Source organism: Ochotona princeps, chromosome X (genome assembly GCF_030435755.1).
Source record: "Ochotona princeps isolate mOchPri1 chromosome X, mOchPri1.hap1, whole genome shotgun sequence".
NCBI lineage: Eukaryota > Metazoa > Chordata > Mammalia > Lagomorpha > Ochotonidae > Ochotona > Ochotona princeps.
This window is the reverse complement of record NC_080865.1, coordinates 80,666,084-80,689,267: the sequence shown is the minus strand read 5'-3', so window position 1 is coordinate 80,689,267 and position 23,184 is coordinate 80,666,084. Positions and strand designations below refer to the sequence as shown.

Here is a 23,184-nt window from a genome sequence, read left to right as displayed (position 1 = left end):
AAATTAAAAAGTTTTAAATTTTAATAAAGAAATGCCTCTACCAAGACAAATTCCTCATAAATAAATCTTTTTAAAAAGTAATTCCTCCATTTTACTTTTAATTTTTTTAAAAGATTTATTCATTTTATTACAGCCAGATATACACAGAGGAGGAGAGACAGAGAGGAAGATCTTCCGTCCGATGAGTCACTCCCCAAGTGAGCCACAACAGGCCGGTGCTGCCCCGATCCGAAGCCGGGAACCTGGAACCTCTTCCGGGTCTCCCACGCGGGTGCAGTGTCCCAAAGCCTTGGGCCGTCCTCAACTGCTTTCCCAGGCCACAAGCAGGGAGCTGGATGGGAAGTGGAGCTGCCGGGATTAGAACCGGCACCCATATGGGATCCCGGGGCGTTCAAGGTGAGGACTTTAGCCGCTAGGCCACGCTGCCGGGCCCTACTTTTAATTTTTAGAAATGTAGCTAATAGAAAACTTGCAGAAATATATATGGTTTGCATTTGTGTGCATGTTAATGTTAATGGTTGTATGTAATGGCACTTGTCTAGAAAATGATTGAAGCTAAATAAGAGGGCCAAGGACAGAACCTGTGGCGCTACAACATTGCTAAATGAGGGACAAGTAAAAGACCCAGCTAAGATTAAGAGGAAACATCCAATAAGGTAGGAGGAAAATTTGAGGAATATGGTGTTCCGAAAGTCAAGTGATAAAATTAGTCAAAAAAGAGGGAGTGTTCAACTGTGTCAGATGCTACTGGCAAATTCGATTTGACTGCCTTGTGCGGGGAGGAGGGGGATCGGGGTAATAAGAGCAGTTTCTCCTGTGGTTTGGAAGCAGTCTGGTTTGGAAGCCTGACTGGAGAGAGCTGAAGAGAATAAGGGAGAAGGCATAAATAGAGTAAGTAAAGAAAACTTTTTTGAATTTTGCTTTAAAGAGATGCAGAGATATCGGAGAAATGAAGGGCTACAAGAAAAAAAATTTGAAGTCAAGGGGAGGTGGATGGATTTTGTTATAGTTAGTGGTTTGTTTAGGTGAGGAGAAAAGTGCCGGCCCGGTGGCTCATGGTTGTGGTGTCCTCGGGGGCCTTTTGAATTCAGTGTGCTGGAGAGACTTTCAAACTCTAGGGTTATGGTGAATGTTCCTGATAGTGCTTAGGATTTCAGGTGTGGCCAAGGTATCCTCTTTGTTATCCTTTTGTCTCCAACATTTTTCTCTTTAGTGGCTAGTCTTTGCCTTTTCTTCTACCCCTGACAAACGTAGTATTAGCTTACCATGACCTGGTGTTTTAGACAACAGCCTAACTCCTTTTGCATTGGATTTCCCAAAACTTAGGGATAGTTATCTCCCCAATGGGAGAGAGGTTTTCTTAATGGTAGAGGGTTGATAGAAACTTACCAAAAACTCTGCAACGTGCCCACCCCCACCCATTCTGCTGACCCCAAGCAAAATATTCCCTGTGTCTATGTATTTTTCTATTCTGGATATTTTGTATCAATTTTTTTGAAAGAGGTATAATTAACCCTCATGGGAATTTCATTTGCATATCTTCCTGAATGATTTAGAAATGTAATGGAAGAAACGGGCAGGTCATAAGCCTTATGGATCCTAGGCAGGTGGCACCCATGGCACACCAGCATGTCCGTCTGGGAGAAAGCAGGCCAGGGGCCTCATGGATCCTGGGTAGGCCACACTTGCAGATGCCACTGTGCTAGATCAGGGGTCTAAAGTCAATGTCCTGGGGGCAGCATCCACTGATAGTCTTTGGCAGGCCTGGAGCATGACACCATGTCCCAAGGTCCTAAGGCAGGATACACCAGTAACATGTTACTAGGCCAGTGGCCTGAGGGGGCGGCACTGATGGCCTTCGGCAAGGCTAAGAAACCTGGGCTTTCATGTCCAGTTGTTCTCAGATGCAACAGGATCTGGGGGATGAGAGCCCGGGCTTGTGTGCCTTGGCATCAGAGCACACAGTGCTTGTGCCACCTCCCATGCTGACTGCTGTGCAGGGAGGAGGACTATACCCAATGCACACCAGTGATGAGTCAGCCTGCTCCTATGAACTAGTGGAGAATCTCGGATGCCTCTCCAAAAGACAAAAAAGGGCAGTGTCTTCTCAGGGTGGTGATGATGATGTGGGGGACATAGCCGCTGGCACCAACTGAAATTGGCTCATGAAATGTACCCATGAGCTGAGATAGGGAGAAATTTCCAAATCCGGGACATGCAAGGCCTACACCCTCAAACAACCGGAAGTAACTACAGAAGATGAAATGAATCTACATCCTTCAGCAACTCTTAGACATAAGGGTCGAAAGTCTCTGAGAGGAAAATAAAATCGGACAAGCAGGTAGCTAGCTTAGAGTCATGAATTGGAAGCCATACCTCCTCCATCCTACGTAATACTCTATGCCTACTTGTCAATCAAATGACCCTTCCGCCATGATGTGCTCCTTCTCACCCAGCACTTGGGAGTGGTATCATGTAACCACACCCATTTTCAGGCTCATAAGAAACTGGGCAACAGGGGAGGGGCTCTTTCTTTCTCTTTCTCTCGCTCTTTCTTTCTCTTTCTCTCCCTCTGGAGAGAAGATTAAAGTAGAAATATGTCGCCTCCATTTTTTTCCCCTCCCTGCCCACTCTAGTCCTGAATATAGCCCAGGTGTGTCTGTGGTTTCCTTGCTTTTTAAATAAATTTTCCAAAAAAAAAAAAATGCAAGAGAAGGATAAAGAAGAGGGTGAGTGAATGATTGTGTTATGCCCTGGATTACCAATAGTGATCTTTTGTTTTCACTTTGCATTGTATTTCAGTGAGCTGATCATGGATGAGTCAGTAAGTGAAGTTCCTGGCAATCTGGAAATGCTGGACCCCAGTGATGAGGGTAAGGAAAACCGTGATACCAAAAGCTAGATGTGTCTACTGTGCTTAATCCCAAGGGAAAAGAGCCTAGCCACAAGAAACGAACTTTATAACAGATTTCTAATAGCATTAGACTCAATTAATTAATGTTTACTCTTTAGTTCTCTAACCTTTTCTCTGCCATCTCTAAATCTGAAAATCAAGATTATCTGAGACCCTGCAATCTTCTTTGGAGATGGTCACCAGGTTCTACCAACAAAGGTGGAAAAAGTGTTTCTACTTATTCAGAAAAAGTAATCAGAACAGAACAGACTCTGACAAATCCAACTTAAATTTCACTGTAGATAATAATAAAATTTAACAAACATGGGGATTTGTAATTTGAGAAGTAAAAAAGAAAGGGTGCGGGGAAAAACAAGATACCTACCACAGGTTTCTGTTAAGTAAGATTCAATTTATAGAAATTCTGTTTCACAAAACTTACTCAGATGTGTATCCACCAGCTAAGTTGTGGTGCCATCTATGGGTTATATGTACTCATGAATGGAACAACAGAAGGGACACACACACACAAAAGACCTTAAATGATGATAAGCTTGGGTCCGGTGTTGTGGCATAGTGGATAAAGCCACTGTCTGCAACAATGGCATCCCATATGGGCACCAATTCATGTCCCGGCTGCTTCACTTTCCATCCAGCTCTATGCTTGTGGTCTTGGAAAGCAGCAGAGAATGGCTCAAGGCCTACGCTCCTGAACCCATGTGGGAGACCTGGGAGAAGCTCCCAGTCCTGGCTTTGGGACTGTCCTAGCTTCAGCCGTTCATTGATGGCCATTTGGGAAGTGAAACAGAAGATTTTTCTCTGTCTCTCCCTCTCTCTGTGTAACTCTTTCAACTAACTAAATAAATATTTTTAAATTGATGATAAGCTTTACTGACATACATGCACAATAAAAGGAGGGAACCATAAGACACAAAGTGAAGCATTGAGTTTAAAGACAGAACTAAATGTGTCTTTAATTGTGTTGCTTTGGGATTAATTTTCTCCAGTAATGTATGATGCAGAAGACTTAATCTAGAAGGACACACACACACACACACACACACAGAGAGAGAGAGAGAGAGAGAGAGAGAGACAGAGAGAGAGAGAGAGGTTCTTTGTGGCTGCCTAGATGCCTGACTCCACTGATGAGTGACAGGGAATGCGGAGCCTGGTGGTGGATCCCTCGGAAGGAAGCTTGCCTCTTCATCTGTGTTATAATGCTTTCGTATTGCATCTCAGAGAAAGGGATTAGGCTCTCCAAAGTTCTTAAAAAATGAAGGAATGAATGGATAAATGGCAGACCCAAATATCAAACCAACTAGCTTACTGCTTTGGAATTGAGCTAAAAAGATGCCTACAAAAGATGGCAGCATAATACATTCTGAAGAAGGGTAGAGGTAAGGAAATGCCTTCTCTTTGTTCTCAACAACTTGTATGGGATTGGTGCTACAGCACAGCCAGTTAAGCCACATTTGTGATGTCAGCATCCTATATCATGCATTAGCTCAAGTCCCAGCTGCTTTATTTCTGATCTAGCTTCCTGTTAATGTGCCTGGGAAGCACTGCAGGATGGCTCAAGTGCTTGAGCCCCTGCTGTCCACCCATGTGGGAAACTAAGATGAAGTTCTTAGCTCCTGCTCTTGGCTAAGCCAGACTTGGTTGCTATAGTCCTTTGAGAAGTGAGCCAGCAGATGGCAAATCTCTCTAACATTCTTCACTACTGCCTGGCAGTTGTTATAGATAAAGCATTATCATTCATCTGCATGTGCAGATAGCAGAAGCCCTGTAGCTAATCCAAAGAAACTGGCAAGAGTTAAACATTCACACACTCACACACATGCACGCACACATGAACTCACACCTTGAAAAACCTATTAATATCTGATTTTGACATTGCATTTTGCAGAGGCAATTTCTTTGCCCAGGCAGCTTTTTCTTCCTTTCAACTAGCAGCCGTCTCCTTTGCTCAACTGTCTCCTCACTGAAGTGTTCTCTGGTTGCACCGGCCAACTACACTCAACTTTTAGATCTGCAGCCTTCTTGCTTCAGGCAGGGCAATATAGACTACCACTTGGATTTCTAAGGGTTCCTAAGTACTTTTCGCACATGCAAGGCCAGAAATCCCGTTTTTGTAATAATTCCAGTTGCTGGGTTGAGGTCAGGGGATACCAAGCACTACAGTGACTTGATAATAGGTTCACACCAATGAATTTCTTGGGACAAGAGAAGAGGTGTGTGTCTCAATACCTGAACTTGAAAGGCAAGTGAAAAACCTTGTCACTTTGGCCTGAAGAGAGGCTGCTTAGACTTGGCCTGGGCTTCTGCTTTCACCAGCAACTTGGGTGCTATGTGATTAAAGTTCCTAGGAGGGGAACAAAACAAATGGATTGTGCAGTGGGCACTGAGGACAAGGACTGAGTTCTGCAGGGCATGTAGGCTCCATGGTCCCAGCTCTTGTCTAGAAAGATGCTGTACCGTCTCTGGTCTTCCCCCTCTCCTCCACGCTCTGACTCACTCCCCTTTTTCACTTACAGGGAAGAAGAAATCCAAATTTAAAGTCTTGAAAAATTTCTTTGGCAAAAAGAAGAAAAAAGATTCCGAAGATGGTCAGGGAACAAAGGTGCTGAAAACAAGCTCGTCCAATAATACAAGCACCTCTTCTCTGGAACAGATTCAGGAAGGTGAACAAATTCATCCCAGGTAAGCTGAGACCTAGGTCCTCCTTTGGCAGCCAGATCACCAGTGGGCCTCAGGTCTTGGAGGTTCTTCACTTCCTTTCTGTGGAGGCTGAGCTTGCAGCCATTACCAGTACAGCTCTATCTGGGAGCTTTGCTGTGTGTATACACATGTGCATTGCCTGGGATGCACGGCTCAGTGGGTTTGAGGGTAGCAAATGCACACCTTATCTCCCAAGAGTCCTGGGTGAAGAGGGTACAGATACATGAGGGAAAGACCTTAAGTGATTTATTTAACTTTATTTGAAAGACAGATTTATATGGAAAGGAGAGACAGAGAGATCTTCTGTCTTCTGTTTCACTTCCTAAATGGCTGAAATGGCTGGAGCTGAGCTGATCTGAAGTCAGCAGCCAGGAGCTTCTTTTGGATTTCCCTTGTGGGTGCTGGGCCCCTAGGCTTTGAGTCATCTTCTACTGGTCTCTTAGGCCATAAGCTGGGAGCTAGATAGGAAGTAGAGCATCCGGGACATGAACCAGTGTCCATATGGGATTCTGGCACTTGCAAGGTGAGGATTTAGCCATTGAGCCATCATGCTGTGCCTGAGAAACCCTTTTAATCATAGCTAAAATAACATGAGCTTCAGAGCCTCCTGCTAGAGCTGGAGGCCTGTTTCATATGGTGAGAATGGCTTTCATCATTCCAGAGGCGTGGTCTGCTTTCCATATACAGCCCCCAAAGTTCAAATATGGATAAAAGGAGCCAGTTCTGTAATGAGTAACTGAAGCCTCAGATTGTAAAGCCATCTGGTTGAAGAGAGGGTATGTTCAAAATGTCTTTGTAACACACATACACACACACACACACACACACACACACACACGTGCAAACAAATGACCCAGTTCCCTTCTTCTCTCCCTCCCTCCACCCCAGGACACTGGGGGAACTGCCATGATTACCTATAGGAGGACTGGGAAGGAAGATTCGTTCTGAGCCAATGGTGCTTTCTCTATTCTAATTTTCATCTGTGCTGCCCCAATTTCCATGTCCTATTTGGTTCTTTCACCTTGACACCCAGTACTCCTCGCTGTCCCTGACTCAATTAGATCCCCCTCAAATTGAGCGAGTTCCATTTGGGCCTATTCTCCTGGACTTAAACTCCAGACTCATCTGGACTCTTCACAGAGCTTGTCATGACTGCTGGCCACTCTCCCAAGGCTTTGCTCGGTGATAATGGGACAGTTAGCTACCATGTCCTACTGCTCCCATCAGACTTCCTGTAACAGAATGGCCTGGAAATATACACAGTTGCTTTGGAAGCACCTTAATGAGCATGTCCAGGATGAAGAATTTCAGATGGCCTCACTGTGGGGGGAGGTGGTTTTTGGACAAAGGGGCTTACCTGATAGGCCATTGTCTCATTTTTAAAGCTTTATTTTTATTGGATAGGAAGATTTACAGAGAGAGAAGGAGAGACACAGAAAGATCTTCCATCTGCTGGCTCACCCCCGAAGTGGCTGCAATGCTGGAGCTGAGCCAATCCGAAGCCAGGAGCCAGGAGCCAGGAGTCTACTTCAGGTCTTTCACGTGGGTACAGGGTCCCAAGGACATGGGCTGTACTCCACTGCCTCCCCAGGCTACAAACAGGAAGCTGAACCAGAAAGGGAGTAGTCAGAACATAAACTGGCACCCATATGGAATGCTGACACTTGCGGGCAGAGGATTAGCCAGTTCAGCCATCATACTGATCTTGCCTTACACTTTAAGTAAGACTAGGACCAGCCATATGAAGAATCAGAGGCTGGGGTGAAGGAGAGGCATTCAGGTTTACCCTGCAATGTCTCTACACATTGACAAGGACTGTCTCCCACTGTGCTACCATTGTCCTATCTTATTTGTTCCTTCCAGTCCAAAATGGTCCATTCGCTTTGATGGATTGCCCACACATTGTGCACCTGAAAGAGTCAGAGAAAGTTAATATAGCATAAATTAATCAAAAGGATATGACTAAGGGGTTTGAAGATCACACCCTTTGCTTACCATGCTAAGGGAAGAACATGGGAGAATCATATGGGAGGTATGGAGGAGGTTCAGCTTTTGCCACCCAGGTAATCAATCAACCTCAATTAGACATAGAGCCAGCCTTCCCCTGGCTTATGAAATAGGGCCGGTATCTATTTGTAAGACTATAATAAGCTGTAGCTGACACAACAAGTAAATCACATTCCTTCATTTGATTTCTTAACAGATATATGCTGTAATGTACTTTATTGCTTTAATTAAAGCCAAGCTTCCATTTGAAATTTTGTTATTTTCTTTTTCTGTCTTTGCCTCCAGGCAGCAGATCAGTGAGCACCAGATATGTTCTATGAACAAGCTTTGCAGTTTCTAACAAATTCAGGCACAACCAGTGTCAGTGTAATCCTTTGATCAAGGAAGGCTTACACTGCACAGCCAGTTCCACAGCTGCGGTCTGGCTGATGCACAGTAGGGAAATAAGTTATGCTTTCAAGCCCACTCACAGCCTGAGATGTCCTCTGTTTTTCTGTAGAAAGTGGAGTGGACAGGTAGTTGTAGGTGCTACAGTAATTCTGAGACTGATTTGAGTTAGCAGAACATATATATGAAAATATGTGTGCATGATGGACATTGGTGTGCATATGGAGATGTCTGGAAGAATCTTCAGTTATATGAAGGTACTTGAAAAACTTAGGGAGGAATCCACTCTGTAGCATAGTGGGTAAAGCTGTTGCCTGCAGCACCAGCATTTCATGTAGCTGCCAGTTTGAGTCCAGGTTGCTCTGCTTCAGATCCAGCTCCCTGCTTACAGCCTAGGAAAGCAGCAGAGAATGGCCCAAGTCTTTTGGTCCCTATACTCACATGCGAGACCCAAAGGAAGCTCCTGGCTCCTGGCTCCTGGCTTTGAACATCTGGGAAGTGATCCTCTGGGTGGAATCTTTCTCTCTCTCAACTTTCCCTCTCTCTGTAACTATGCCTTCAAGAAAATAAGTAAATTCAGGGAAAACAGAATTAAAGAATAAATTCATTTTCAATATCGTCTGTCCAGGAGGAGTTTATATGGATCATCATATTAAGTTTTTGCGTGAATGCTATTCTAATAAAGCAGTGTGTGTTGCTTTTACTACCAGGGCCAGCTGGGTAGTGGCAGAGTTTAATATGGGGTCAGGTGAGTAGGATTTTAACACACAATGGAAGACATCAGCCTGTTTTGCTATCCCACAAGCCAGCTTAGAAGGGGATCCATTTTACATTCACAGGAGCAGCATATGGGGGTTCCAATTTTTCTGAAACTTCATCAAACCTGTTATTATCTGAATGTTTTATTACAGCCATTCTAGTGGGTGTGAAATAGCATCTCACCACAGTTTTTAATTATATTTTCCCATTAGCAAACAATGCTGAAGATTTTCCCATGTGCTTGTTGGCCATTTGTCTACCTCTTCCCCTTTTATATGACAGCTATTCAGACCTTTTTTTTTCATTTGAAATTGGATCATCTTTTTTATTTATTGAATTTCTTAAGAATTCATAAGAGTTCTTTATATATGCTAACTGGTCATTTGTATAGTTTTGATAAATATCTTTTTAGTCCCTTTTCTCATCTTTAAGTTGGATTGTCTTGCTATTGAATGCCTTAAAAATTAGTAAGAGTTCTTTACATGTGTGAGATGACATTATGTTAAGTGAAATAAGTCAGACACACAGCCAATGGACATTGAAAGGGTTCGCTCATCCTTGGTTTGGCAAGATTGAAAACATTTCAGAACTATCGAAAGTACCTGTGCAGAACCCTCAAAGTGTGCACCACATTGAGACCCTGGGTTAATATAGGGTGGCCATTCCCCATCCCTGGGTATTAAGGTGGTTGGGAAGCTGGATATGGCTTCTCCCCTTATCCCGCCCCAACCCCAGAGACAGGAAGGAGAAAAAGAAAATTTGGAAACAATGATCACACCCACTTTTCCCTAACCCTTGATCTGTCCCACTCTGATCAACTATATTAACATCATCTAAAATAAAAAAAGAAAGAAATGAGACACAGAAAGACAAATGCCCCTGACACAAAGTGTCGACTGCTAGGAGCCTGGAAGGAGTTTAGATGCAAAAGAGGACAAGTTGAGTGTGATTTATGGATAGAGACAAATATCCTAATATAAAATACCAGTTGGGGAAACTGGTGTGAGGCATGTGAGAACTCTTGGCACAGCTGTACAATTTTGGTTTTATAAATCTAAAGATATTCTTAAAGAGTTTTTTAAAATGCAAAAGCAAATCTTGTATCATACTATAGTGGTGAATGTATTATCCTATTATTTGTATTGTTTTCATTTTCTTGATATAGCTTTGAATTACAGGCATTTTTAATTTTGCTAACATGCATTTACCTATTTTTTTGTGACTTGACTTTGGGTTGTTATAGCTAAGAATCCATTGGCAAATCCGAGGTCTGAAGATTGGTCCCTTATATTTTAAATGTTTAATCCATTTCCAGTTGATTTTTGTATATTTGGCATAAGATAAGGGTTCAACCTCCTTCTTACCCATGTGGATGTACAGCTGCCCCAGAAGCATTGGTTTGGAAAGCCTAATTATTCTCCACTGAATAGTTTTGGCACCTTTATTGCTCATCAGTTATTTATATAGGTCTGTTTCTGGTCTTTTAACTTTGTTCTGTTCATCTACTTGAGTATATTTATGTTAGCATTAACTACTGTAGCTTTGTAGTAAGTTTTGAAATCAGGAAGCTTTGTAGTGGGATACTTGGACAGACAGGTGGAACACACCAAGGCTCTTTAACAGTTTAGCAGTTTTCACACTGGCAGACCCAGAAGAGAATTCTTTGTTCAAATTCTGGACCCTGAGCAAAGCAGGGCATTGTTTCATACACCCTAGCACAAACAACTTGAAGCTTCCTACTGCATATTCAGGTTTGCAACTTGGATTGAGTAATTTAGTGCCACAGGACTGCCCACACAACCGTTACATAAGGTCACACCTGCATGTCCCAAATCTCTGCTGCTGACCTAATAGCATTGCTTTAGCTGACCTGGTTGCATTGTGGCATTTGCTAAAAAGCCTCCTCCTTCATCCTCTGTTCTCAGGAGGGCTCTGCTTAAAAACTGCTATGATTTTTGCCTTGAGTCAGTTTTTTCCTATTTCAAGGGGCGGGGGTACTCCCTGGGGCTCCTGGCCACAGTATGAGTTCTGCAAGTTAATGTCTCATTTTCAAGATGGTTGTAGCTAGTCTAGTCATAGTCCCTTCTTTTTCACTGTGAATCTTAGGATCAACTTATCTGGGTGCAATGGAACAAGGCAGCTGAAATTTCCAGAGGTAGCATTAAGTCTCTACATAAATCTGTGGAGTATCGCTGCTTTGACAAGATGAAGTCTTTCAATCCATGACTGTGGATGGCCGTCCATTTATTTAGGCCTTCTTTAACTTTTTTTTTCAGTAATTTAAACAAATATATAGCTTGCATATTACACTGTTCATAAATCTTGTCTTAAATTTGTTCCTAAGTATTTTGTTCTTTTTAATATTAGTGCAATTGAAAGTATTTTCTTAATTGTACTTCCAGGTTGTTTATCACAAATATGTAGAGATACAGTTTTGTATGTTGGTGGTGTATACTGAAAATGAGCCGAATTTGTCTACTCCAGTAGATTTTGAAAGGTTTATTTATTTATTTTCATGTGATTTAAGGTGGCAGGAGAGGAGGAGAGAGAGAGAGATCTTCCATCTTCCGATTCATTTTCTATATGTTAACAGTCAGGGCTGGACTGGACTAAAGGCAGGAGCTCATAATTCAATCCAGATACCCATGTGGATGACAGAAAATCAAGTACTAGATCCATCACCTGATGCCTTCCAGGATGCACGTTAGCAGGAAGTAAATTAGAAGTACAGGAGCTGAGACTAGAAGCCAGCCATTCTGGGCCCAGCACAGTAGCCTAGTGGCTAAATCCTCACTTTGCGACTGCCGGGATCCCATACGGGTGCTGGTTCATATCCTGGCTACTCCACTTCCTTTCCAGTTTCCTGCTTGTGGCCTGGGAGCTGCTTGGGGGAGTGAATCAACAGATGGAAGATCATCTTCTCTGTCTCTCCTCGTCTCTGTATATCTGGCTTTCCAATAAAAATAAATCTTTTTTTTTAAAGATTTATTCATTTTATTACAGCCAGATATATACAGAGGAGGAGAGACAGAGAGGAAGATCTTCCGTCCGATGATTCACTCCCCAAGTGAGCCGCAACGGGCCGATGCGTGCCGATCCGAAGCCGGGAACTTGGAACCTCTTCCGGGTCTCCCACGTGGGTGCAGGGTCCCAATGCATTGGGCCGTCCTCCACTGCTTTCCCAGGCCACAAGCAGGGAGCTGGATGGGAAGTGGAGCTGCCGGGATTAGAACCGGCGCCCATATGGGATCCCGGGGCGTTCAAGGCCAGGACTTTAGCCGAGAGCAGTAGGGATTGGATCTCAGTAACACTGTTTTTTATATGTGATCGTTTTAATTTTTGTAATGATGACATGGCTGATCAGGGTAGGAAGGATCAAGGATTAAGGAAAAGTGGGTGAACTCATTGTTTCCAAATTTGCTGTTTCTTCTTGTTGTTTCTGGGGGAAGGGGAGAAATAAAGCAGGAATCCACACCTGACATTTCCAAATGTCCCAGTACCCAGGGATGGGGAACTACCACCTGATATCAAACCAGGGTCCCGATGTGTGTATATTCTGAGGATTCTGTCCAAGTGATTTAATAGTTCTGAAATGCTGTCAGTTTTGCTGATCCAAGGATGATGCAGCCCTCCCAATGTCCATTGGCTGACATAGTCAACCTCAAATCTCCATTCGCTGAGATTTTTTGCTGTCATAGCTTTGCTGGGGTAGTTATCCAGTTGTTCTGTTCTCTTTCTGCTATGGTACCAAATGAACCACCATATTCCCCATTTGCATCAGGGTCTGTGTCTACTGCTCCGCCTTTTTCACTGAGGAGGACATACTCTTGTAGACGAGCCCAAGGACATGGGCCAGGCAACCCAAGTCCCACCAGATCCCCCACCCCTGATGCTCATGAACCCGGCATCCATCTTGCAGGTGGGCCAAGAGACCCAGGCCAGGCCACCCGAGCTCCTCCAGATCCCTCATCCCCGGGGCTCACGAACCCAGCACCCACCACACAGGTGGGCCCCAGGATCCAGGCCAAGCTATATGAGTCCCACCAGATCCCCTGCCCCCAGGGCTCACAAACCCAGTACCATCTAGTATACAGGCCCCAGGACACAGTCCAGACGACCCAAACCACACCAGATTTCCCACCCTTGGGATTCATGAATTCGGCCCCCACTGATCCCAGGCTGGCATACCACACCTCACCTCAGCATCCATAATCATGTTGCGCAGCCTGGCCCAGTCTAGCCTGCCCCCTGTTCCAGTTCTTGCTGGTGGGTGCTGCAGCCCCACTCAGTCCAGCCTGATAGTTGTCCTGGCCCTAATGTGAGCTGGCTGGTTTTGCAGCCTGATCTGACTCCTGCTGCACCTTGTCTTGGTTCTCAGATCTGCCAGTGGATGTTATGAACTGGTCCAGACTGGTCTGTCCCCAGACCTGATCCACATGTATGCTGGCAGCTACTGTAACCTGGCATGGTCTGGGCTGTTCCTTGCCTTGATTCTTGTGCTTACCTGCAGGGACTACATCCTGATGAAGGAGTTTCCCAAGCTCCTCTCTCAGGTCTCTTCCCAGTGGCAAATCTTGCACACACCAGTGGGTCCTTGGCCCAGGTTGACTTTGTCCACCTCTTGTCCTTGTTCAACTGACCCACACCCATTCTGGTTCTTACTGTTAGGTGTTGCAGCCCAGCCACACTTGGTCCATGCCCATGCACAGCTTTTGTGTGGTTCAGTAGGAGTCAAGACCTAGCCCAGCCCGTTCTACACCCAACCTGGCTCTCACAAGTACCAGTGGGTGCTGGAGTCTAGCTCAATCTGTTGCTCAGTCCACACCTGTGCCAGGGGAGGCTATAGCCATGTCCAGCCCCACCTGCTGTCCCCAGTCCTGCTCTCGTCCTCACCAGTGGGAACCCCAACCCAGCTAGGGCATCCCCAGCCAGGCCTGTTCCCATTTGCTGCTCTTGGGCATGCCAGCAGAGGTTGCAGTTCCACAAGGGTGAGGCCACATATCCCCCACAGATTCTGCTATCAGACCCACTTCTCTCCAGGCTAGCTATTGCCATGGCCCATCCTAACATCACCAGTCCCTTGTTTTGACTCTCACTGGTAGGCCCCAGGTTTGGCTTTAGTGTGCAATTGGATGGTGCTTGGTGCTGGTCAATGCTAACTACCCCAGCTCCGGTATCCAACTTGTGCTCACACTTTAATCTGACCTTTAAAGGCCCTTTTATTTGCCCCCTCCGAGCCATTGGGTCTCAGCCCCCTACTTATATGCACATGCTGTGGCCTTATCCACGGAAGTGCCTCAGCTATAATGCTCACCTGGGCATAAACACAGGTCATCACTCACTACCACCTGTGTGATCTTCCTGTGCCCTTGCAAATCCAAACCCCCAAGCTTCGCCCACCCTGAGCATGCCACTGGGCAGCCAAAGGGCTTCACCCCAATGCTTTTTGGATCATGGGCCGCCCATCCCCTCCAACAGGGAGCCACATGGCCTGGCTGAATGCACCCATGCTGGTCAAAAAGCTTCCAGGCCGGGGAGAACCCAAAAGCCTCCTGAGCCTCCCTTTCCTCAAGGAGCCATTTTGCTCGGCTCTCCAGACCTGTGCCAGTTAGAAAGTCTCCAGGCCAGGGAGAACTCAAAGGCCCACTGAGAGCTCCCCCACCCCCAGGGAGCCATGTGACCCAGATGAATGCACCCGTGCTGCCTCAACACTGTTTTGTTGCTTTGTTTTGTTTTAAATAATGCCCATTGAAACACAGAAGTACATAAAGTAGAAAATTCAGCTCTTCCTCCTATCTCTGGTGCCATTCTTCAGAGGGAGCTACCACTAACAATTTGATGTCTATCCTTCTGTATTATCGTTGGAACAAACTATATGTGGATGTGATATTTGTATGTATAAGTTCATTGGGGCCATTCCATTTCTATTTTTTCACATTATATCTCATGGTCAGCCTTCTGTGTCAGCACATAGATGTCCCCACCTTCCTATTGAAGTATGTGGTAGGCTGTGTCATGAATATATATGTGTCTTTGGTTTCTATGACTCCTGGATTGCTTTTACATGATGTCTTCTTTCTTGGGCAGGGCCAAGAGCAGCATGGGCAACAAAGCCATATCTCATGACAGCATCTTCTTATTGGATCCAGATTCTGAGAGGGCAGCAAGTAAGATGCTCTCAAACCTGGAGCCTCAGAGAGAGACACTTCTCCAGGTAAGAGTACTCAAAACTGCCATGCCTGGCTGGAAGACTGCTCTTCCGTTCCTCCTGCCCTTCTGTGAACCAAAAAGGAGAGCAGAATTCGCTCCTGCTTTGCAGCTGATTCCACCAGACAGAGCTATTGTAGATATTAAATGAAAAAATACATATCTAGCTATATACTTAAATAATAATATATACATGTATATATGTATAGATAGACATGTATTCTCTCCTATACATATTTATACTTATACACATACATATATGCTTATATAAGATACGTATGAAGATAGATAGATAGATTGATAGATATCATGCATATCTATTGCCTGGCACACAGTGTTGATCAGTATGACCATATTCACTTCTTTAAACATACCTCAAGAATAATTATTTTGGTAATGACATCCCATTGTTTATGTGCTGACAAAGCAGCTGCCAAAGTCTTTTATCTTTCTCTTCCATAGAGATCTCATGTTTACAGAACTCTCCCTAGAACTGGCACTAGTGTATGGGGAGTCATGTCTGGATCTGACCTTGGACCTGCCTCTCGACCTGTGCCCAAAAATGGAATCTGGGTGAAAAGTTCCAGGGCTGCTGAGGTAACAGAATGCAATTGGTCAGAATCTGGGCAGCTGAATCAGACAGATCTGTGTTTGAAATCTCATTCTACCTGTTACTGGCTGTGTGACCCTTAGCTAATTGCCTCACCTATCTGAGTCTCTCTTTTTTATAATCTGCAATAAATATAATAAGATCTGTCTTGAGATGTTGCTTGTGGAACTCAAATGAAGATTCAGAGAGGGTAAGGAAATTACTCAGACCCACTGAAATTGTGAGTTGCAAATTTGGAAGTCTCACCCAGATATGTTGAGGTCTAAAGCCATGGTCTTTCCACCGTCCTTGTTTCTAAGATGCTCAGCTTCTTTTAGCAGTCTGGATTTCTCTGTACCTTAGCTCCATACAAGGTAGCCGGTCCATAGGATTGTCTCTTCCAGCAAGCTCTCAGTTGATGGGAATTCTGTGGTGCTCCAGCTGCGTCACCTGGAGCTCTGATAGACGAGGTCTCTGGGGGAGCGCAAGATACTGCCTGGGAGAAACCCTGTAGCAGCAGCACTGCACACAAAGAGCCTGTGTCAACAGGAAGGCCACACAAAGACAAGCCACTTCCCCACTGGGAGAACTAATCATTTTTCAGTATTTTTTATTTGAAAGGCAGAATTACAGAGAGAGAGAGAGAGAGAGAGAGAGAGAGAGAGAGAGAGAAGGAGAGACAGAGAGATAGAAAGAGGTATTCCGATTGCTGGTTCACTTTGGAAACAGCTGCAACAGCCAGAGCTGAGCTCATCTAAAGGCAGGAGCCAGGAACTGTTTCTGGGTCTCCAATGTGGGTGCAAGGGCCCAGGAACTTGGATCATCCTCAGCTACTTTTCCAGGCAATTAGCAGGGAGCTGGATCAGAAATGGAGTACCTGGGATTTGAACCAGTGTCCACATTGATGATGGTGCTTGCAGGAGAATGATTAGCCTACTATGCCACTGCACTAGCCCTGATCATTATTTTTAATGCAGTTCCTTACATTTTAAATATCAGTTTTATTGAGAAATGATATGTATTCCATCTGATTGGTCACTTTTCAAATTCTGAGCGATTTTGATATATGCTTGCAGTGTGAAATCATCGCTACAGTCGTGATGCAGGACACTGCCGTAACCCCTCAGATCTCTCTCATGGCCCTTTGTAGTCAGTTCCCTCTTCCTGTCTTGGCCCCTGGAAGCCACTGATCTGATTTTTTTCTATTTTAATAATTTTTTTTAGCATTTTGATCATATTCACATCATATGGAAACATTATGTAACAGGCACATTACGTTTCTTGAAAGCAAGGATATTAATATCACACTAGTAAGAAATTCATGACAAGGATTATAAAGTGAGGAAAGAAGGCTATGTTCTTATGTGAGAGATATAATTCTGTGAGAACATTTATAAAATATCCAAGTACCACATAATATGGCATCCACACATTTTTATACTGTTATATATATACATATTTTTATTGACTTACACTTATGAGAGAAAACACATAGTATTTGTCTTTCTATGTCTGTCGTATTTTATGTATCATCTAGTTCATCAATTTTTGTTGCAAATACCATGATTCCATTCTTTTTATGGCTGAGTAATATTCCATCATGTTTATATGCCACATTCTCTTTACCCAGTCATCAGTTGACAGGCATCTAGGTTAACGTCAGGCCTTTGGCTTGAACTGCAACAAACATGGGAGTACAGGTGTGTCTTTGATATGCTGACTTCATTTCCTTTGGATATATTCTCAGAAATTGGGATAGCTGAGTCACATGGTAGCTCAATTTTTAATTTTTTAAGGAATCCCCATACTGTCCCCAACATTGTATTACAATTTCATTTGGCCATCAGGGAAATGCAAATGAAACTACAATGAGGTATCATTTCACTCCAGTTGGAATGGCTATTATGCCAAAGTCAAAAAAGAGCAAATGTTCGTGAGGATCAAAAGACCTCAAATGGCAAATGAGGCTTGTCTCTGACATGTGTGCCTATGACTCCAGATGTCTCACTCTGCTTTCTGCAGATATGTGGACATTCTACATCAGCCATGAAAGATAGAAAACACAGCAGGACAGTGGCCAATGATGCTGACCCCGTGGTTGTACTGCAGCCTCCTAGGCCAGCAGATTGTTGCTCTGTTGCACCTTTGAAAAGTCACAGTCATGTGCTTTTCAGCCCTCAGCTTTCAACATTAGTACCAGCTTTCATGTGCTTGATGGCCACACTCATGTGCACAGTGAGGTGCTACATGACTACTGCTCATATTAGGAAAAAGGAAACCTGTTGACTTCTTTTCTTCTCTCAGAATCCCTGAAACAGACTCTTAAAGCAGAGACATTCCGTTTTTAGATGTGTGTGCGTGCATGTGCGTGTGTGTGTGTGTATGAGAGAGAAAGAGAGAGAGAGAGAGAGAGAGAGAGAGAGAGAGAGAGAGAGAAAGAGATACTAAAGGAAACAATTACAGGGGCATTAATTTTCACGTTGAAGAAGGTGATGAAGGCTATAGTAGCCCTTTGGTCAGTTTCCTTACATATTTGATTTGGGCCTGCACCTCTGAACTTTGGCCTGATCCCTGGAAAACAGGACTGAAGACAACACAATGTGTGAATAAGACCTGGATCATTCATTACCCACCAGGTTGACAAGTTCCCGTAAGTACCAAGCTGACAGCTCCCAGTATTGCACTAAGGCAAGGGTGCTATTGCAGGCATTTTGCATTTTCCTCTCCCTCTCTTTCTCATTCTACCTTTCATTTTTTTATTAAAACAATTGAATTCAGTTATTTAAGAAAGAGAGTGGCTGGCACTATGGCTTAGTGTGTGAAGCCTCCACCCACAGTGCCAGCATCCCATATAGGTGCTGGTTAGTGTCCTGGCTGCTCTACTTCCCATGCACCCCCCTGCTGTGACCTGGGAAAACAGTGGAGGAAGAGCCAAAACCTTGAGACTACATCCACATGGGAGGCCTGGAGTAAGCTCCTGACTCCAAGGAGGTTCCTGACTCTTGGCATCAGATCGGCTCAGTTGCAGCTGTTGAGACCATTTGGGTAAATGAACCACTAGGTAGAATCTCTCCTCCCCTCCACTCCCACCCCCACTTTCTCTCTCTCCTTTTCTCTTTGTAACTGCCTTTCAAATACAAAAGTAAAAATTTCTTTTTAAGAAGAAAGTGAGACAGAAAGGTCCTGTTCTTATTGCCCTCAGGCCCTGCTTGCTGCATGTTGTCCTTAAAGAAGCAGGCTTATCACCTGTTCCATTTGTTGCCTTTACATCTTCTGAACTTGACCTTCAGTATCAGTTTCCTCTTCCTGACCTTGTAGTTTGAAGATAGGAGGGTGCAGTGGTTAAGAACACAGGTAAATAAAGCTGGGCCAGCTTTTCAAATGCCTGCACTGCCTGTCTGCCACTGGAGAATTATAGGGTCACTTATATCATCTCTAAAACTTTGTCCTCCCTGTGTATAGAATGGAAGCCATCATACTACAATATGTCATAGGATTGTTGTGAGGTTTCAGTGAGGTACCTCAATGGAAAGCACTCCTTGCCTGCACACTGTAAACCCTCAGTAGAAGTTTGTTTCCATTGCTGCATTGTTAGAGCTGGGATTAGGAATGGTTGAGCTGGCCTCGTCCCAAGATCCCTGAGCGGGGCCTGGTACTAATAAGGGAGCACTGGAAACTCCTAACAGGAATGTTCTGAGGCAAAACTTCAGGAAGAGCTAATTGTGGCCCCTTTTCTTTGGCTACCATTTCTGTAGGGTATTGGTCCCAATTTAAAAACTTCACAGCAGAAACAAGCACTGAAGTAACGACAGCCAAAATTTTGTTTTGTTCATTGTTGTAGGCCCAGTTCATAGAATAGAGTGTAATACTTTGTAGATACTTAGCTAGTAGTTCTAAAAGATAAAATCAAGGATTCTAGCTGCATTGAAGGAGTCATAGCAAGGATCAATGCCTCAAAACTGAGTTTACCACGATATTCCAAATGAAATCAACTGGTTTGTTGAATTCCCCAAGAAAAAAGAAATGGCCAAATTTGAGCTCCTTGGGAAGCCAGAACTAATTCTTTAGCTTTCCTAAAAACAAAACAAAACAAAACAAACAAAAACCCCAGGAAATCAGTCTTGAAATGATTAAAATAAGTCAAGATTCAGTGCAAACAATTCCTGAAATAATAGAAGCAAGGATTATAGTTTCAATGTCATCCCTAGACCACAACCCAAAGGTTCAGTTCTCCAAGAAGCGAACTTCAGAAGACATGGTCAAAATGAAAAACAAAGCTCACAGTCAAGTACAATTTGAAGTTAACATCCATTGGGAGGTAACACCAAGATTCTGGTTTTGCTAAAACTATTTGGAGTTTCTGTGATTGAGATTGGCAGTGCACACCTCCAGAGTAACCCAAGGCTGTTAGTATGCTTTTGGATTGGGTACCAGAAGTGAAAGTTGGGTGGCAGGAGAATCTTTCTTGGGACTATTTCCCCCCCACTTTGGGTTCTAAGTCCTTGAACCACTAAGGAGCAAGAGAGCATTGATCACCAAATGAAAGCCCACAGGTTTTAACTTTTTCCTTTCATTCTGCCTTTTGATAGCCTCCACCAGTACCCCCACGGAAAGCAGGCATCAGCCCACCGCTTATCCAACCTGACATATTTTCTGAGGACTTTAAAGAACTCCCTATTGCCAGTGATCCAACTGACAGTTCACCAGTGAAGGCTTCATCATACAAGACCTTGACACTGAATAAGGTATTCATCCCATCTTATGGGAATTCTTTTTTCTCCTGTTTCATCCTGATGCTAGAGGAAGTGTTTGTGGAAGAAGAAATGCCATTCTTAGCTTTTGTTCCGTATGGTTGCTCATATTTTCCATCCAATTCTAGAAATCAAATAATAAGCATTTCACTTACAGGCAATGCAAAATAATATTTCAGAAAAAACTTCAGACTCATATCATTTTGATTTTAGCTATTTGAAAAGTCTTGTGAATTTTGCTGATCTTTTAATTTTTTTAAATTATTTTTTAATAATCTCACTTAGTTGATTAGGGAACATAGTGTCAAGGGCTACAGGGTGAAAGTGGGTAATACCATTGTTTCCACACCAATATCATTTTACCCTGTATCTGGGGTCAGGGAAAAAAACAAAGGGAAAAGTCCCACCCAACCTCCCACCCAACCTCCCACCCATCCCAGATCCCCAACGGGAGGCGCGCTCTGAGGGTCCTGCTCATACAGTTTTGATAGTTCATCAGTTCTGGATTGCTGCCAATCTCTCAGTTCCAATCGCAATGAAACCTATTCAGGATCCACTGGCTGACAGTCTCTTCATGGTTGGGGTTCTGAGATCAGCAGTTCAGTTGGAGGGATCTCCAAAGAAACTTCATCTGAGATGATCCCAGGCCTGATTCTTGCTCGAGTTTGCTAGTACACAGTCCAACACCGTCCGTCACACCAATCAGCTTATGCTCATGCTGGTCATTGGGATTGCTGGGTTCGTTCTGTTTCCAGGCCTGTCTTCCTCGTGAACCAACAGGTGTCGTAGTCCAGTTCGATCCTGCCCATACTCGGTCCTCACGCAAACCGGTTGGAGCTGCAGCCTAGTTGGGGCGACTCCCCATAACCCCCACCAGTTCTGCCCCCTACCCTGGTTCCCATGCTTGCCAGTACACACCGCAGGCTTGTCAAGTCTGTCCCATATCCTGTTTAGCTCTCGCACATGTCGATGGGCATTGAAGCCCAGCTCAACCCAACCGACCTACTATCCAGCCCACACACCTACTGGCAGGTGCCCTTCTGTACAGCCACCCCTGCCACTGTCCTGGTGTACATGCTGTCCAATGAATGAGAGTGGTAGCCCCGAAGGAGGTGCCCACTATTTCCCTTCTAGGCCACACTCACTCCCAGATTATGCACTCTCCAGGTAGTTCTGGCATTTGAGTTGACAGAATTAGCTCCAAGTGCCAGCCTCTGCCAGCTAGTACTGCGGCTAGCCCAACCAACCCTCACCCACTCTAGTTTTTGCTTGCACCAGTCGAAACAGTCAGCCCACCGTGGCCCTTCCCTTATCTAGCCCACATGAGGCCCACAGGTGTAACAGCCCTGCCTGTTCTGATCTGCCCCCATCCCGACTCACGCCTTCCAATGGAAGTAGTTGTCCAGCAGGGGAGCCCACATTCCCCTGTCAGCTTTGCCTCCTCCCACTGATTATCACATGTGCTGTTTGGGCGCTGCAACCACATCTGGTACGGTTCATCTCACCTTGGCATTCCTTATTGTGTACTAGTATGTGTCGCAGCCGAACCTGGCTCGATCTACACTCTGTTTTGGCGCTCGGACTCACCAGCGGGTGATGTGAACAGGTTCAGCCTGGTCTGCCCCCAATCCATGCCATGTGTATACCAGTGGGATAATTTCCATAGCCTGTTCTGGGCTGTTTCCTACTGTGCTTCTTGCGCTTACCTGCAGGGACTGTGTCCTGCCAGAGGAGTTGCCCAGGCTCCTCCATCAGAAACTCTCCCAGTGCCAGGTTTCGTGCATACCAGTGGGTCCATGAGCCAGCCCTGTTCAGTTCACCTCCTGTCCTAGCAGGAACAGTGGTGTTTCCTGACTGTTCTTCAACCCAATCTGGTTCTTATTGTTGGATGTTTCAACCCAGCCATGGCTCTTCCATACCCCCATACAGCTTACACATGGTTCAGTAAGGGCTGAGACCTAGCCTAGTCTGTCATACATTTCCCCTGGTCCTGCAGAGCACCAGATGTTGTTGGAGTGTGGCCTGGCTTGGTGCTTCCATTCCCAGTCCACACTTGTGCCAAGTGGGACTACACTCGTATCCTGATCGGAACGCAGCCCCATTTACAGCCCATGCGCTCATTGGTGGGAAACTCAGCCCAGCTAGAGTATCCCCTTAGCTGCCCAACCGGGCCTATTCAAAGCCTTAGATCTCGTGAAGGTCAGTGGTTGCTCTGATTCAACTTGGTAGAGCCCCTCTCTTGTCCTGTCCCTTAGATGCTGTGGCTTAGCATTCCTGTCTTACGCAGATCAGTAGGTGCAAGGACCTACTTGGCATGACCTGTGCTCCAACTTGATATCTGTTGTTTCTTGTGAGTTAAGGTTTGTTCAGCCCTGCCCATTCTGTCCCCTTCCAGTGGCAGCATGGCCCACCCCACATCCTGTTAAAGGATGCACTTTCAGGTGCTGCTGCCTTGACCTGCGCTGACTGTTTTGGGTTCCTGCACCCGTGTGTGATGGCAGGTGGCATGGTCACATCTAGCTTAGTCCATCCCAACCCCAGCTTGCGAGCTAACCAGGGGGACTTGTATTTCCACAGGGTTGGGCCCACACAACCCCATAGAGTCTACCCCCAGACCAAGTTCTCTCGCGTGCTGGATACAGTCTTGGCCCTGCCAAATGTGACCACTCCACCACTCCAAACAGTTGGGTAATGGTACCCATCACTGCCAAAGAGACCCCCATCCATAGCATTGGTGTGGGCTGGTGTGTGACGATCAGTGATGTTCTAGGCAAACAGAACATTTCTGTATTCTGAATTGGGTTGGTGTATTTGACTAACCGTAATTGTCTCCTGGGTACTTCCCTCCAAACCACCAGGTCTCAGTCCCCACG

At 44.9% G+C, this 23,184-nt stretch overlaps 1 protein-coding gene across 1 annotated transcript in view; it reads left to right on the top strand.

The window, feature by feature from the left end:
* The first annotated feature begins 813 nt into the window (after positions 1-813).
* The window catches only part of KIAA1210 (KIAA1210 ortholog), a 43,970-nt gene continuing 21,599 nt past the window's right edge, over positions 814-23,184 (top strand). The window contains exons 1-6 of the mRNA XM_058659155.1: positions 814-891; positions 2,803-2,873; positions 5,428-5,593; positions 14,852-14,978; positions 15,434-15,568; positions 20,150-20,305. Of these exons, the coding sequence (XP_058515138.1) occupies positions 2,813-2,873; positions 5,428-5,593; positions 14,852-14,978; positions 15,434-15,568; positions 20,150-20,305 (645 nt within the window). The 5' untranslated portion in view covers positions 814-891; positions 2,803-2,812. The remainder of the gene's footprint in view (positions 892-2,802; positions 2,874-5,427; positions 5,594-14,851; positions 14,979-15,433; positions 15,569-20,149; positions 20,306-23,184) is intronic.